Raw genomic sequence first — 17,133 nt, 5'->3', positions numbered from 1 at the left:
TCTACTGCAGTTCTATTTCTTGACAGGAGTTTTTTTTTTCAGTCTTAGTTATTCTTCTTAAATTTGTTACCATCTGATGTGTTGAACTACATATATATGCTCTCCACTATGTTCTCAAGTGTGCTGCTACTAAAGGACTGCTTAACATTGCTTAATGTGGACTTGTGAAGTTTCATTTCCCCGGAAGAAGAGGAGAGGAGCATGAACAAGGCTTGCAAGTGTACAAGTAATTGTGAGAAGTTGATGCTTTTGGTTATCGATGCTACGGAGGAGAGTGATCCTTTCAAAAGAATTGTAACTATGTAGTTTCGTATCGATCGTGTCAAGTTTGTTACTTCTGAAGTACATTTTGATTTGTTCATTCCACTTGTGGGCATGCGTTTATACTGTACAAAAGAATAGAATTTAGATGTGTCTGCAAGTGGCAGTCTTTCGTATATCTAACCGCCCGCAAGTTACGCGGGACAAACAAATGTAGTAAAAATATCAGAAAAATAAAGTATCCAACATAAATTATATGGACCATATACTATATACAACGTAATTGGCCAGATTTTAGGTGTGGCGGCTGCCGGAGCAAGCCATACCCGCTGGGTCCGCCACTGTGCACATACTCTGCACCCACGCACATCACAACTCACACCAACCCATCTATGTACTTACCTAATAAGACCTGCAACTTATACGTTACACGTTCTGAGAAACTTTCATACGTTACACGTTCTAATAAACTTTCAAAGCCTCTTGCTCCGGGAACGACAGCCACGCACTGTCGGCCCATATGTCTCGGCAGGACCGCAGAACACCAGCTGACGGTATGCGGGCAGGGAAAAGGTCCCGTACAACAACATCTATTATATTACAATATATTAAATTGGAATCGGTGGTGATGGTGGGCGCCGTTGGTCGGTGTTGGTCAGTCAACTTCGTTAAAATTACAATCAATATGCCACTGCCCCTTATTTTCTTTCCCTCCCGCCTTATTCACGATTTCAGTAGCAGAAATTCTATGGTTTAGATTTACCGAAAGTTATCGTACGGTCCAAATTTGTCACAACATAATACGAACAGTCCTAAAATAAATCAATCTCTATAGCATGAAATCCAAAATTCTTCGTATCCATCTCAGTATGGAAATCAATCCGAACCCAAACAAAAAATCTCGGTATCAATCTCAGTATGGAAATCAATCCAATCAAAAAATCAATGTCCAGACTTCGCCTCCACCGACTCGTGCTTGATACACTTTCCGTTGTTCCATAGCATCGCACAGGTTCTTTTGCTAGTATTATTAATGATCGGAAACCCATTGATGACTGCGCTTTTAGTGATTAGTATTCAAAGAATCTTGTGTTTAGAATCTGAAGTGTTAGAAAAAAAATTCATCCATTTTCAGTATGTTACGCAAATACAAGAGCTGCATAATGAAAAACTATTGCAAAGCATAGCAACTTTTTTGACGTGACTGTGTGCTTTCCAAGAAAAATATGAAGAAAATTGTTACTACATCGCTTTAATTTTGTCAACGGCCCGGCGAAGTGCGCGTACCCCGCTAGTTCATGTTATTCCCGAACCAGAAATGGAAGATACCAACATCAGAAATAGCCAACGCATGTATTTCTCCTCAGTAGCATTAGTATCTGAACATTTACAGTCCACAAAGACTGTCTGGTGTTCCATAGGGAGTATATATACAGTTGGAGCTTTAAGTTGTACCACTACCCAACTTCCAAATGGTAACATATTGTTCCCCAACTCCAGATGACAGAACAAATTTGCCATTGTCACTAAAAATCATGCTCCTCACAGCCACCTAAAATGTTTCTTGTGTTCCTTTAGCTAATAGCGAAATGTAGTCATTTATAAAAAAAATACAACCAAGATGACAAACAGAGTTCAGAAGAGGAACGCAGTAGAGGAGGGTACACAAGAAACTCGCTGGATGCCCAGAGAATTTTTGAAATCTTCTTATTGTCAGAAGCATCGGTGGTCATCAACTGGTTGCTGTAATTCTGTATTAGGACATCAGTTTCAGCCTGCTAACCTCATTGTATCAGTATCATACTCTTTCCTCCACTGAAGCATGTCAATCCATATTTGCTTTGCTTCCTCGTTGTCAAATTTCATTGCTTCTAGAAATCTATACAAACGACATCGATCTTAACTCCCTTTGCGGATGATTCTCTGAATTTTGTATCAGTTTTTTTTAGAGAAAGGAGCCATGCTCCCGATTTCATTTAAGAAACCGCATCGGTCCACAGTTCAGATGTTCAACAGAAAAAAAAACAGCCAGGAACAAACGCCTAGCCTGTGAGCAACCAAAATAACCGAAAACAAGTGACCAAATAACAGAAAGAACCACTACTAATTTTGTATCAGTTAGCAACACCATAGTGAAGAAGTCCCACAGAAGTACCACAAATCAAATTAATAGTGAATGGACCAACCTTTTGTATTATATGCTACCCAGAACCAATATTTTGAATACAAAATTACACGTGACTCTATGCAATAGTAATATTATCTTGCTGGTTTATCTTTTTTTTTTGCGGGTAAGCTGTTTAGGGTACCAACGTATCAAATCCCTAATTCCCTTTCCCTACCTGTACAGCTAAACAAACAAATACTACCTTCTCTGGTACGCCATAACATATAAACAGCACTGTGTGCAGTAGAACTGAATTCTCTGGTACGCCATTTTTATCGGAACTGATTTCTGTGCTCTTTCTACATCAACACAGTACAGGCAGCTTGCTTCGCAAGGGCTTGCCTAAGAAACACAAGGCTGGCAGTCTACATGACACACTACACTTGATCACCGTTCCTAGCTTCGACAAAAAAACACAACACATATAAATCGGGCTAGGAAATTGTGTCCATTTGAATTTTTCTCTCGCGACAATAGCGAGAATACTGTGCTCGGTTATATACATAAGGCCCCCAACACAAGCTGAGAGTCTCCAATCTCCATTGTCCCATTGTTCCTGAAGATCAAGCTCAATTGACTTGTTTTTTCACTTTGAATTTGAAGAGCTGCTGGTGGGATCATAGGATTTTATTTATTATAGGACGGTGAAAGGCTGTACTGACTGTAAAACAGCAATAATAAAAATAACGGGTTTCCATAACCTATTATTCCTGTCTGGATCACAAAATCCGAATTGTTTTTTTTGTCAGGAAGAAGCGAGACAGTCAATATCTGTTAGAAGCTAACTCATGAAAGAACTCAAATTCGAAGTGCATTGCCACTGTTGCTGTTAAGAAAGAACAGCATTGCTACTGAATGTATGCAATCTCAACTCGTTAAAGCAACACATATTTTTATCTGATACAGAATGAAACATCACGGCATAAACGAATAATTTAATGGGAGATGACTAAAAGATACCGAAAAGATGTGTGCACACACAAAATGAAAGCACGACCAGCGTGCACAAAGCAAACTAACTTCAAGATTAACTCACAGACAGGCAGAAAGCAACTAAAAGCAAAGTCAATCTGTCTTCATGCCAGTTGGAATATGGTATTACATAAACCAGATAGTAAATGGAAGTTCACACAACTTATTAGAAGATAAATTCCCAGTTCACAATTGACTGCAAGCACACATCAGAATTGTCTCATGCACCAAACAGGATGGAAGAAGCTAGAACAAACAAGCCATTTCGGCATCATCACAGCCACCGGAATGTAATTCAAGATACCTGCAGAGCAATCAATGTCATCAGTCAAACCGGAAGAGAAGAGGACTTCTGCATATGGCAAATTTGCAGAGGATAATTCTACCTGCTCAACCAGTACATCACATTGCAATAGCATATCTAACAGGACAAGCATCTTATGTATTGTGCAAAAGTTCAGCTCCATCTTGTTTGCCACCAATGCCTGTTTCTGTATAAGAGTATAAGACATCAAACAACCAATGGCATTACAAGAGAAGGCCAAATAGATACGAGGAGGCACCGGTGAGATATATACAAAAACTCACAGCTGTAATTTGAGAAGAAAAAAACTATGTTTATGTACAACGCTAGGAATAGATAAACAAAACCACATCAACTGTCAAATTAAAATAATATTCTGAAACACATAATAATTAATATGGTTAAAAATAAAAAACATGCATGCTCACTCTATTAACTCATATGATGGGAACACATAAAGTATACTTGTACCAAAAAATCATAGCGACAGAAGTGATCATGAATATACAGATTTTCATCATCTTTAAATAAATGTAGCCTGGAAAGGTGAAATGAACTCCATTTATTAAAAAAATCCCATAGAAATGAACTTGCCACTCGCAGCAAGACTCTCCTACAATTTATAATTGAACATTTACAATTCCATAAATTTTAAAACAAGTCGCTGTTATGGATTTACTCATTATTAGTAAGATCAGGATTCAGCAGAAACATAACTAGCATCAAGCCCTGCTCCAATTAGAGGAACCGCGATACAACGATGGCAGCCCATGGCCTGGCTACAGAAGCAGAACTGGTGAGATAAACTAAAGCATATTGCAAAACTAATATTATTTCAAGACCACAAAATTAACATAAAACCCGACCACACAAGCATCAGAAAATACAGAGCATAACAACTTCACAATGTTGAAGAGATCATCAAGCATCAAAAGAACTAATTCATACAAAACTACTTTGAAAATTCAGGCTGCTTAACACAAGAGGATATGAATAGCGTTCAATCAACCAATTATCGAAAAATAACTTGTTCGTGCTATAACCGTAAGGGCATGGTATTACCTGCAGTGTAGACACTTTCATATGGATAATAGGAAGGCAAGATGTCGGTTTCGAAGATTTGCTTGAACTCCAATGACTCAAGCTGGAGCGTAAAGACACCGACACGTGTCCACAGGAACACCACATTATTTTGACTAGCGTACCCTAGAATATGTGGGCACGCTGTCCTCTCAATTTCCAAGGAAAGTAGCTTGTCCAGTTCAATAGTTTTTCCCAACTCCCATGAAGCAACACCATGACAATCAGTCTTTCCGTTCCAGAATTGGGCACTGAAGCACGACAGAAAGAGGAAACCAAGACCACCACCCTCTGCCCGCATAACACACATGTGGCAATTGGTTAAGCCAGACCTGACCACTGGCACCGGGATCACATTTAGACTTTGTCCATCCAAATCAAGCTCAAGGATCCGCGATGAAGTTAAAGTCCCATGAAGCACTCTAGTAACCATCCAATAAAAAGAATCCCCAACCAGTACGGCATCAGTGGACTTGCCCGAGAAACACATGGCAGGAGTCAATATGCTGGTCAGAATCCGAATGCCGGGCGTAGGTGTATGTCCAACCTCGGATTGGAGCAGTGTCGAGATGGGATTACCCCATACGCCGGTCTCCGACGAGTAAACACAGGCAAATGCTTGTGCTCGTGCATGTTGCATCCCGACGTTTTGTTCTATCACTGCCAATGCCACCAGGAAGTGGCGGCCGTCTCCGGCAGCACGAAGCACCACCCCAGTGATTGAAGTCTTCAGCTCATAGAAGCCCGGGGGGATGGCTACGCGGTGCCGGTCACCGGTGATGGGGTCCCACACCAGGACCTCGAGCCGCCTCGCGGAGAAGAGGAGGATGAGACCATGGCAGCACCCAAGGCACTTTAGGGAGTCCCCATGGTCGAACTGCAAGGAGAAGCGCCCCGCCGGGATGCGATTGGGGGAATCCAGAGTAGGCATGAAGGATATACCTCGTGGGCTGAAGCGCTCGACTATGAAACCAAGGAGAGGGGGAGAGTTGCGGTGGTGGTGGAAGCAAACACGGCGGGAGAAGCCGAGGTTGGAGACGAGGCGGCGCCAGCGCTTGCAGACGAGGGAGGCACGCGGGAGGGAGGACGGCTGCGTGGGGACGCGGAGGAGGATCTCCCTGAGCAGGTCGTCGTCGTCCAGCGGTCCCTCCGCCACCACCGCCAGCGAAGAGCGGTCGCGGCGGCGGCGAGGGCTACCTGCGGTGGTCGGTGGAGTCGAGTCCGAAGTGGAAGCACGGCTGAGAGGTTGGAAACATGCGATGGAAATAGAAAATCAAATTACTTTTTTTACTCTGAATTACTACTTTTTTATCATGGGGGTGTATCCGGTGAAAACCCTCATCGAAAATACCATATGTTGGGAGTGTGATGTTCTACAAACCAGTGAAATTTCATGTTCAAAATCAAAAGCATTTGGAAGGAATTAAAAAGAGAAATTTACAATGAATAGTGTCAAACACTGAAAGACCACTATTCATGCAGAATTTGTTTTTTTCGCTGCCACCAAACGCAATTGATTTTGGAATTGAAATTTTACACATATATAAAACATCACTTTTCTAACATATTTTATTTTTTTAAGAATTGTTTGAACTTTTTTTATGGATTTTTCACAGTTTGCACCGAATGAGGGTTTTCACCTGATATTTCACCTTTTATCATATCAGAATTACTTCGAGTGATGAATTTAGACTGGCCAAATTTTCATGGGTACTCGTGGTAAAAGCACTAGATCTACGCGATTGAAACACTAAAAATCATTGATGAAAGCAAGGTCGTCGGATTAGTTCTTATCCGCGGAGAGAGGGCGGGGACGGTCCCCAACTTGTGAGGGGAGGAGCGGAGGAGGTGGACATACACAATCACTTACCCGCAGTTGCGACGGTGATGATGGCGGCGGCGGCAATGAGGGTGACGCTTAAGAACATCTTGTTGCCGTGGTGGAAGTCGGCCACGATGAGGACAGCACCCTCTCAGAGGGTTTGGGGGGGAGGGTAAACAGTGGTGGGGGAGGAGTTATGGACGAGCCGAAGCTGAGGATGGAGGCGGCGGAGGCTAAACCCTAGAGATGGAGAACGATGGGGAGGGAGAGAAAGGAAAGAAAATTGATAGGAAAAAAATAGTGGCACGTTACGGTTTGGGGGATCGCCTAATCGGGAGCGTCCGATAGATAGGTCAGGAGATCTAGTGGTGGCATCTGTGCCGTAATTTGAGTGCAACCAAAGGACAAATTTTATATGGGGCATGAAAGCAACAGGTGGAAAGCTCTCGGGGCGAAAAGTCCCGACCTAGTGGTGGCATTTGTGCCGTAATTTGAGTGCAACCAAAGGACAAATTTTATATGGGGCATGAAAGCAACAGGTGGAAAGCTCACGGCGCAAGAAGTTCATCTGCTTTCGGCTTTGTAGGTTAAAAATAGAATTTTCTCAAACAAATAATGGTTGCACATGAGTAATGAGAATCTTTTTTTAAGGACATATCATGATAATATTCTTTTTTAATGGTTAAAAAATGAACGCTGTGGGAAAGGAGATAATTTTTTTTGTGAAATAAAAAAGGTCGTGTGCATTGCTTAATTAATGCAAAGCCCTGGACACTCAGAACATTGCTATTGACGCTACTTCCCCTTGCCAAAGAAAAAGGTTGCTCTTAGAAGAAGAGGGCAACTCATTATCACGGGTATCCGCATTGATGATCGATTGTAAATTTGTTCTCTTTGTCACACTACTTATGTAGAACTTTGCTAATGTTAAAGCAAATGTGGTTACTTACTATGTTTAGGGGCAATCCATGCCAATATTGCTTTGGCTTTGATTTACCCATCTCTGTCCCGATCATGTTATTATTTATCTTCCTTCTTTCCTGCGAGGAACACAGGACACAATTTAGAGTAATGCTATGCGTATGTTGATTACTCGTCTGATTTTGGTACCATGCAGGGCTACAAGTGAGAGCAGGCAATTCAACACTCATTGTACTATCGAATCGTCAGCTATTTATGCAGCAGCAAGTATCAACAGGCTGGCAAGTGCAAGGCTTCAACAAATAACTTGTACTAAATGAACCACAAGGTAAGCACTAATGAATCCAGTGCTTTCATGCCAGTTGGCGACTGTCTATAAAAAATTGGATACTACACCAGAAATCAGGTCAAGCTCGGTGCATGCAACTGCTTTCATGCGTCTCAAAGAAGTATCATGTGGAGCTGGACAAGATACTTCCTCTGAATTCGGCGCCCAAGGGTCTGTTCCTGATGGTGTTGGGCCTTGCCGAGGACAGCAATGGAAGTTAACAATAACTTGAAAGATACATTCCCAGTTCACAATTGACCATGGCATGCAAACCATTTCAGCATCACAGCCACCGGAATGTAATCTAGATAGCTGCAGAGCAAACAATGTCATCAGCACACATTATTGGAAAAAACCAAGACTATAAGACAAAACAGCAATAGGAAGATAGGTAACTTGTAGTGGCACACTAGCAGACCTTAAACCTCTGTATGCATGTGAACATACGCTCAAGTTTCTTGCTAGCTACTCCCTCGGATCCATAATAAGTGTCTCAGATTTAGTATAACCCTCCGATCCATAATAAGTATTATGGATCGGAGGGTTATACTAAATCTGAGACACTTATTATGAATTGGAGGAAGTTCATCTGATCTCACTATAGAAGCTACAAAACAGTGCAAAAGATAAGCTTGCCTGCTCAACCGGTTATCACATTACAGTCGCTCATCTTCTGCATAGTGCAAAAGTTCAGCTCCATCTGTTTCGCCACCAATGCCTGTTTTTGCAAACATAAGAGAAGTAGAACAACCAATCACACTACAACGAAAAGCCAAATAGAATGGAGGAGGCATCGACAAGATATTAAGAAAACCTCACGTACAGCTGTAATTTTTGGAAAACAACACAGTTTTGATACACAACATAGGAATTATTTGTGAGCCCATTCCACACCATATATATATATTGAACAACTTAAGGTATATTCATACTATAAATCATAGTAACAGAAGTGACCAGGAATATTCAGATTTCAACCACATTTAAATAAATACTAGATCATGGTGGCGCGCGTTGCTGCACCCGTTGGTTTCGACAATATAATGATAAGAAGAACACAATCCATGCATTGCCAGTTCCTACTATGCCAGAAGCGTAATCAGGCACAGACATTCTCAAAATAGGCAATACAATCTCATAAAGCTATGATGGCTTGGCCAAATGTTGCATGTGTTCAAATGTTGGCTCTGAATCTGAATATATGTCAAGAAAATAAGTGTCACAATCTTTCTAAAAAAGCATAGTTACATAAAGATTACCAAAGAAGAAAAACTATCTGTAACATCCCAAATTTTACAAACCCTTCATCATGCATTTGCATTCATAAGCATCATGCCATCTATGCATTTTGGCCACTTTAAAAACTTTGTTTTGAATCCCTTTTCAAAACCTCCCTTATTTTAAATTTGTTTTTCACCTTCCTTTGGCAAATTGGATTTTCAACCCAATAGGGTTTTGATTACAAAAAGGGGTTTATTGCATAAATGAGCTACCCCATAATTTTTGGTATTTAAATTGGAGTTGAAAAACTATTTTATTTTAATTGTTATAAAGCCCTAAAGGCAATTACACAAGCAAAATTATTTTTTGTATATTTTATTTTGGAGTAAATCAAGTCCCAGAGGCTAAAGCATTTGAGGAGTTGATTTTACAATTTTTTTGGAGTTTATTTGGATGGATTTGGAGTTCAAAATCAAAAGTTATAAAACAAAACAGAAAAAGAAAAGAAAAGAAAAAAAGTGAGGAAGAAACGGACCGGCCCGGCCAAATGGGCCGAACCGGCCCTACTCACCCGCGCGCCCGACCAACCCCGCCTGACCGCAGCCCAGCGAGCGCCGCGCGCGCGCCTGAGCTGCCACTGGCAGGTGGGGCCCACCTGTCAGGGCCGTCTTTCCCCGATGGAAAGCTGCGCCAGTCATGCGCGCGACGCCCTCGCGCCATCCCCGGCCGTGACCTCGCCGCGCCATCGCTCCCGTGCTTCCCTCCTCTTTCCATGCGCGGCCCTATAAAGCCCGAGGCCCCCTCTGCTTTTCCCCTCTTCCGATTTTGCCCACCTCGCGCCCACGCTGCCAAAATTGCTCGCCAGAGAAGTTCGCCGCTGCCGCCCGTTTTTGGTCACCGCCGACGAACCGGTACGGCATTGTCCTCCCCTCCTTTTCTTTTCTCTTCCCCTCTCCCTCGCGAATCTCCTGACGCGCTCCTTTCGCTCTTTGCTGCACCGCAGCCTCCCGACGCCGAAGACCTGAAGCTTCGCCGCCGCCGCCACTTTCCCGTCGTCCTAGGCGACTTCTCCGACGTCCCCGAGCGAAACCGATGCCCCCATCTTCTTCACCAAGTCGAGCCGCCCCGTCCGCGCTATTCCCTGACGCCCGAAGGCCACCGGAACACCCCGCGCCGCCACCCTCGAGCCGTCGCCGCCGCTCGCCGGAACCCTCGCCGTCGGAGGTGAGGCCGAACCCCCCCCCTGACCGTTAGATCTTGGCCAACGGCCGAGATTAGATCAACCCGATCGAAGGGGTATCCTTCGATCTGGGCCGTCCTTGTGTTTTAAGTTAGATCCGACGGTCACGGTTCAATTTTAATCTCGAACCGGTACCATCCAATCACAGCACGCCACGTGTCACGGCTAAAAGTTAAAACTTAATTCCCGGTTTGAGTAAATGGCAGTTTTACAGAAAAACCCCTGGAAATTCAAATGCTCATATCTTTTTATCCGTTTGGCCAAATTTGATGTTCTACACTTTTTTGGAAAGTTCTCGGCCTGTAGAATCTTTTGGCATAATTTAATTTTTTTAATTTGAATAATCTAGACCCAGTCAAATTACAAAACGGTTTTTAATGCCATTTAATTCATATCTTTTGTTTTAAAAATCCTTTTGACATGCCACCAACTCTAAAAATTGTGTTTTGTTGCCCTCTTCCAGCAGAGCTGAGGAATCAGGCGTTTGTGGTAGACGCAGCCTCGGCCCGTCCCTTTATATGGCACCACTAGATCTTCCAGGTGATCGGCGTCGTAAGGAACACGGATTCCGGGAGGCGGACGAACTGGACGAGCATCAGGACTCGTAGGTGGATCGGAGACGCACTCCATCCAAGCTTTCGATGGACGGAAAAGTTGATCTAGGGTTGCTGCCGCCAAGTCGCCTTGGCGTCGCCTAAGCCCTAACCGAAAACACATATGCTAAACACATCTTCCTACGCGCGGTATTAACTAGCTAGTACTTGCGATTCCTGCAGCTGTCAACGGTCAGGGAGTTATTCTGCATGACATAACCATCGAAAACACTGCGGGGGCTGCCAAGAACCAGGCAATCGCTTTCCTGGTGGCATGCGACAGGTGCGTGGTGCACCGATGCCGCATCAGCGGCTTTCAGGACACACTTTGCGCGCAACAAGACCGACAGCTCTACATCGAGTGTCACATAGAGGGCACGGTCGACTTCATATTCAGAGCTGCGGCCGCAGTGTTCCAGAACCGCGAAATCGTCGCCCGAAGTCCGATCCACGGCCAGAGCAATACAATCACCGCTTGGGGCCGTGATCATGCCAGGGATTCAAGACCAGTAGGACCAGAGGATTAACATTTTAAATTATTTTATTGTTGGTTTGTTACAAAACCATGTTTTATGTTTTTAAAACCCTCATTTTAGAATCTTGCTTTTAACTAGTGTAATGAACTATTTATTGCAAAATCCTTTTTGACCAGAATTTTAAAACCTATGAGTTATGCAAAACTGAAATTCCTTTTCGTTAACTAAAACCCATCAACTCATGTCTTTTACTGCATTGCATCATGGCATGTTTTTCTTTTTGTGTATGGTTGTTTATGTATGTTTTATTTCTTCGTTTAGTTTTCTCGGAGAGCAAACCGTGTGACTGTGAAGAGTGCGTTAACGCCGACAACTACCACGGCAAGTTCACTTTGATCATAAATTCCCATTACATTCCTTATTTTAAATATTTATGCACTAGTGTTGTGTAGTTTGCATTGATAGGGATATTATTCGTATCTATGCTAGCTATATTTTGTCCTAGTAGAGTAGGATACCTGTGCCATTACCCTTCCACCAATTGCCATCGTAAGTAGTTGATTTGCTATGCTATGTTAGTATACGTGGGAGGGAATCTTAATTACCATGAAACTGATAATGTGGAGTATTTTGGAAACCTGGCAAAGACAACTTTAACGAATCATCCTGGGTGGGCTGTTTTGAGCTTTTGAGATGTTATGCGGCGTCAGGTCCATTTCTATGGGTCCCTCTGAGTCGTCTCCCCGTGGATTCGGAGAGGGATTAGCCATGGACGTCTCCCCGTGGATTCGGGGAGCGCTTGCGTCGCGAATGTGGAATGCCACCCGGGGTATCAGAGACTGGACTAGTTTCCTGTTTAGTAGCTTCCAGTACAACCACATGGTAATATGGGCTCTGCCAAGATGGAGTAAGAAATATGAACCCGGATCCGAGGTGACATCGGTATGTAGTCGTGTAGGTGGGAGCACGTCCCTCAGGTGGTCTGGGGGATTATGTTTTGAAAATTCTTGTAATCAATGCCGTTGCTACTCTACCCTGAGGACAGCAAGGGATTAACGCGTCGGTTTCTTGTGGGGAATGTGTACAACCTCTCGAGAGTGTCAAACTAAGTACTTAGCCGTGTCCCCGGTTACGGACAATTATGAGCAACTAGATTTGGGAGCTGTAAGGAAGGTCTCACTCATTCTAATTTCCTAATAAAATGAATGGTTTAAACTTGTGTTAGGAGCATCGATGTGTCTACTCGATGTCGTTAGATTAATAGGATCATCGGTGTTTCTACCCGGTGTCCATTAATTAACTTTATTGTAACATTCAATTGTAGTAAGGTAAAATAAGTTCTGCTACCACGCCAAAAAGCCTGAACTCCACCTTGCCATATACTGCATGTACATTGTTAGGTCTGTTATAATTACCGGGTGAACTTGCCAATACATTCAATGTATTGACCATGTAGTGGCTGCAATTAAATAATGCAGGTGGATCAGACGACGAGTGAGGTTCGTCGTTGTTTGTTCGGGTCACGTGCTTACATTCCAACATGCTCTCACCTTGGAGTGGTTGTGGCTCATTTGCTTCTACCTTTTTGCTGCTTAGTTTTTGAAACTCTATTTTGTTATGCTGACCCAAGAGGTCATGCAAGGTTTTAAGTACTCTTAAATTTTAGATGATTGCGTAATAAAGTACTTTGAGCTTTGTATCTTGATATTTCATCTTGAAACTGTGTGTGCTAGTGAGTCGATCCAGGGATTAGCACTATAAGCACAGAGATCGAACACTGTACGGGGGCGGTCGCTTCACTATCTTACAATACGAAAAATGCTCTGCATCTGCAGTTATTGCACCATCAAAGCATGAATCCGGTGAACACTGACATCACACAGCTCACTACAGGTAAGAGTATCAACTACTTTTTCTTCGAACTAAATTAGTTACATAAATCTGATAGCACAGCCGATGATTTAAGCATTAGCAGTATAAGGAATACAGGCCTAGAACAACACACATGAGGTCAACTGAAAGCTACACATAGATTTAAGAGAACAACTCTCAAAATGGCAAAACTTAAAAATGGTTGGCTATAATCGACATATCTAGGTGAGGAAACAGCTTCTGGGTACCCCAAAGATAACAATGACTTCAACATAAACTTTTCCCACAATCATCATCATATTGTGTGAAGAAACAAATAGACCAACTGTTAGCATGAAGCTATAATCGTAATCGCATTAATTTTTCACGTCACTGCAAAAAAGGCTCGGGCAGTTCACCACATCATTAAAGAGAGCGGTCACTAACAGTGCGAAAGACCCATTAAAACATAATAATGAAATTTTAATAAATGGAGGCCTTTATCAGGTTTTGGCTTAGAGGCTGCCTCTTTATAGAGGCAAATATTTTTTTACCTGATTGTGTATGTTCTAAGGCTCATCCAAACAGCCAACTATGGCGGACTGGCAAAAGGTGCTTGATGCTTTGGTTCATAATTTGCAAGAGAAATGCCTCCAAGTATTCTACTGCATGTAGTACTTCTCGTTTGTTGCCAAGGATTTTTTTCCCCGGATTATTCGGTACAATATATCCTTTGTTGTCTCTTTAACTAAACAGTTCAATAAGAAAATATCTTCAATGAATCTGGTAGAAATTTCATAACGACATAACATGTAAAAGATATAGTACAATGTATCCTTTGTTGTCTCTTTAACTAACATGGAAAAGGTACGGTACAGAAGAATATCCTTTTCTGTCTCTTTAACTAAATGATTGAATAAGAAAATTTCTACATTCAACAAGAATACAATAAAAGTCCAATTTTGCAACAATTTATTGTTGGCTATTAAGAAGGTAAAAGCATCACTTATCAGGATCATATGTTCTCAACAGGAGCAAGAAGGAAAGGAATATTATTAAATCGATGCATCAATTTCATTCACTATAGCAGTTCCCATATACAATACTTTATGTATAGTTACTAATTGTAAGTATTGCAATATACATATGTACTGGAGTAGCCTTAATGGCTCATTTTGTTCCAGTGCAGGCCCAGCTAAGCGTCAACCTAATTTGATCGGTCCGCTGCAATAATAGATGCATCTTGAACCACTCAAACTCTATATCATTGATCCTGGCCGCGAGGAGGCATCCAAGACAGACATTTTGTCTATTATACTACTGCATGTAAACTAAGCAATGCAACCATTGATACCATTCTTTTGGATGACACAACACATGATTATCACCAGTAAATATGTCAGCTGAATCCATAGAAGAGTGTCACAAACTATAGCAGTCAGTTTACAACTTTATGATAGTCAGTACTCCAGAAACCAGAATATGTCAGCTGAATCCATAGAAGAGTTACGCAAACCAGAATAGGAACTTAAAAAACACAATTCAACCAGAGCAAATCAATTTTTAGGAAAAATTTCTTCTTACTGATTAATACCAGTGATAACAGAGTTGGACTGAGCAACTCTCACATCCTAATCAAACCCATGGAAGGAAGAGGATTGCATCATCACAACGCTTGGTAGGTTTTCTTCGTAGCTCCAAATTGAACCAAACACACAGACTCGTAGCTCCTGATCAAAAACACAAACACAACAACTGCCATGATGACTGATCTATCTACATGTTTGACTCACCGGGTATTAGAACGACGGCGGGAATTTCGGCGACGGACCGAGGGGCACTCGGTGGCGGGCGGCGGCGGGATGAGTCGTCCGGCGGTGGGGCGGGAGCACCCGGCGTCCAGGCAACTGCAAGCCGGCAGCGGCGGGCGGGCGTTGGGGAAGGCAGGAGAAGGGCGGCGACGAGGGGGAGGTGAGAAGGCAGCCAGGGAGAGGATGCGGCGCGTAGGGGGAGGGAGGCGTTTTCCTTCTTTTTTTTCTTGCTTCCCCTGCGTTGAGCCGTGGACTGGGAGACGATCGCTTCGTCGGCCCAGCTTGGTGCAGGCAGCCCACGTGGCCCGATTAATGTGAGGCCGTGGACTGGGAGCAGCTGCTCTATAGGACAAAAGCCCACAAACGGACGGTCAGATTTTGCCCAAGTGCTAGATCCAACGGCCGAGATTGCTGGTGGTGTGAGAGGGCTGGAGAGGGGCTCAGTTTTACTGTCCTAAATAATTAGAACGGAAAGATGGAATTAATGAACTCCAGAAACTACTTAGCAGTTAGCATGCTACTTAATTTTATTAAAGATTAACATGAAAGGATGTCAATAACGGTGTTCCCTCATCCAAATATCAAAAAACTAATTTACTTGGTTCTGCTATACCAGCTACAGTGTAAAGAGTAAAGGGTAAATTAGGACATACTAATATATGTTACCTGCCGTGTAGACGCTTTCAAATGGATAGCTAAAATCAGCAACTTTTGCGAGTTGCTTGACCTTCATTGTGTCAAGATGGAGCATGAAGAGGTGAGGATATATCCCCAGGAACGGGACGTTATTGTGCTCAGCATACCCTCGTATACATAGGCTATACGACGCCGCTGGATCCAGCTGGTCCAGGGGAAGTAGCTTCTCTAGCTCAACGGTTCTTGTCAGCACCCATGATGATGAAGCAACGCCGCGGTGATCGGTCTCCCTCTTCCACAATCGGCGGTGCTGTGGGCTAAGGGTGACAGAAAGAGGAACCAAGCCCACCATCCTCTGCTCGCATAACGGTGAAGTAGGAACAGGTATACAAGGCAGGGCTGATACTCCGAGTAATGACATCCCTCGGCAACGGTATGACCGCTAGGTTCTGCGTACCCAAATCAAACTCAAGGATAGCTTGTGGGCGATTATAATCCCAATAAAGGGAACCCCAACAAGGATAGCAGGACTGGACGTGTCAAATCTGAGGGGGTACTCAGGGTTAGACAACCCAAGTGGAAGCATTGTTGAAACGAAATTACCCCATGCGCCCTTCTTGGAGGAGTAAGTGCAGGCGAACTCCCTTGCGTGATGCTGCTCGTCGTGGCTGAATGGCTGGCCAAGATGACTGGGAAGTGGCCATCTCCGTCGTCGTTTTTGTCAGCGCGAAGCACGGCGCCGTGGATTGTCCTGCCCCCCTTCATATCGAACCCCGAGGGAAGGTCGATCGAGACAGTGCAGGTTGCCGTCGGCAGGGTCCAAGACGAGCACCTGGTTCAGCCATTCGTGCGAGCCGCGCGCGAGGCTGTGGTGGCACCCGAGGAGCTCCGAGGGCATCTTCGACATGGAGGAGGGAAGGCACGAAGGAGAGGCCGTCGGCCAGATCGGACTCGATGAAGCCGATGAGGGGAGGGTTGCGGTGGTGGCGGAAGCGGCAGGTGAAGCGGCGGTCGGAGGCGAGGCAGTGCCAGCGCTTGGAGACGACGGAGGTGCGTGGGAGCGAGGACGACTGTGGGGGGAGGCGGAGGAGGTCGTCGTCCTCCAGCGGCAACTCCACTGCCGGCGGCAACAAGCGGCGGCGACGGCTAGGGCTGCTCATCGTGTCAGGAAGATCTGGTTTTAGAGTCGGTGGTGAGGTCGGGAGACTAGGGCTGCTGCTCGATCATCTCGGCCAGGAGGCCGTCCAGCGGCGGCGGCGGCAACGAGGGCTGCTCTCGGGAGCCATGGAGAGAGAGGATGGTTATCAAATGACCCTTCTTCTTTTTGGGTACTCCCTCCGTTCCTAAATACTTGTCGTTGTTTTAGTGCAACTTGCACTAAAACAGCGACAAGTATTTTTTACTTGCTCCAAAATAAGACTCACAGGTGCTTTGTCATTTCTCATAGAGT

At 43.9% G+C, this 17,133-nt stretch overlaps 1 protein-coding gene across 1 annotated transcript; it reads right to left on the bottom strand.

The window, feature by feature from the left end:
• Positions 1 to 3,499: 3,499 nt before the first annotated feature.
• LOC100840318 lies at positions 3,500 to 16,843 on the bottom strand. Its single transcript, XM_014900406.2, has 7 exons — positions 16,562 to 16,843; positions 15,714 to 16,038; positions 8,516 to 8,573; positions 8,129 to 8,167; positions 4,767 to 6,022; positions 3,787 to 3,891; positions 3,500 to 3,704 (listed from the first exon to the last, which is right to left on the bottom strand). Exons 1-6 carry the CDS (start codon positions 16,841 to 16,843, stop codon positions 3,839 to 3,841), a joined length of 2,013 nt encoding a protein of 670 aa, XP_014755892.1. The 3' UTR covers positions 3,500 to 3,704; positions 3,787 to 3,838.
• Between the last annotated feature and the right edge of the window lie 290 nt (positions 16,844 to 17,133).

The sequence above is a fragment of the Brachypodium distachyon genome, chromosome 3, assembly GCF_000005505.3.
Source record: "Brachypodium distachyon strain Bd21 chromosome 3, Brachypodium_distachyon_v3.0, whole genome shotgun sequence".
NCBI classification, from domain to species: Eukaryota; Viridiplantae; Streptophyta; class Magnoliopsida; order Poales; family Poaceae; genus Brachypodium; species Brachypodium distachyon.
The sequence above is the reverse complement of the archived record's forward strand: the minus strand, read 5'-3'. Positions and strand labels throughout refer to the sequence as shown.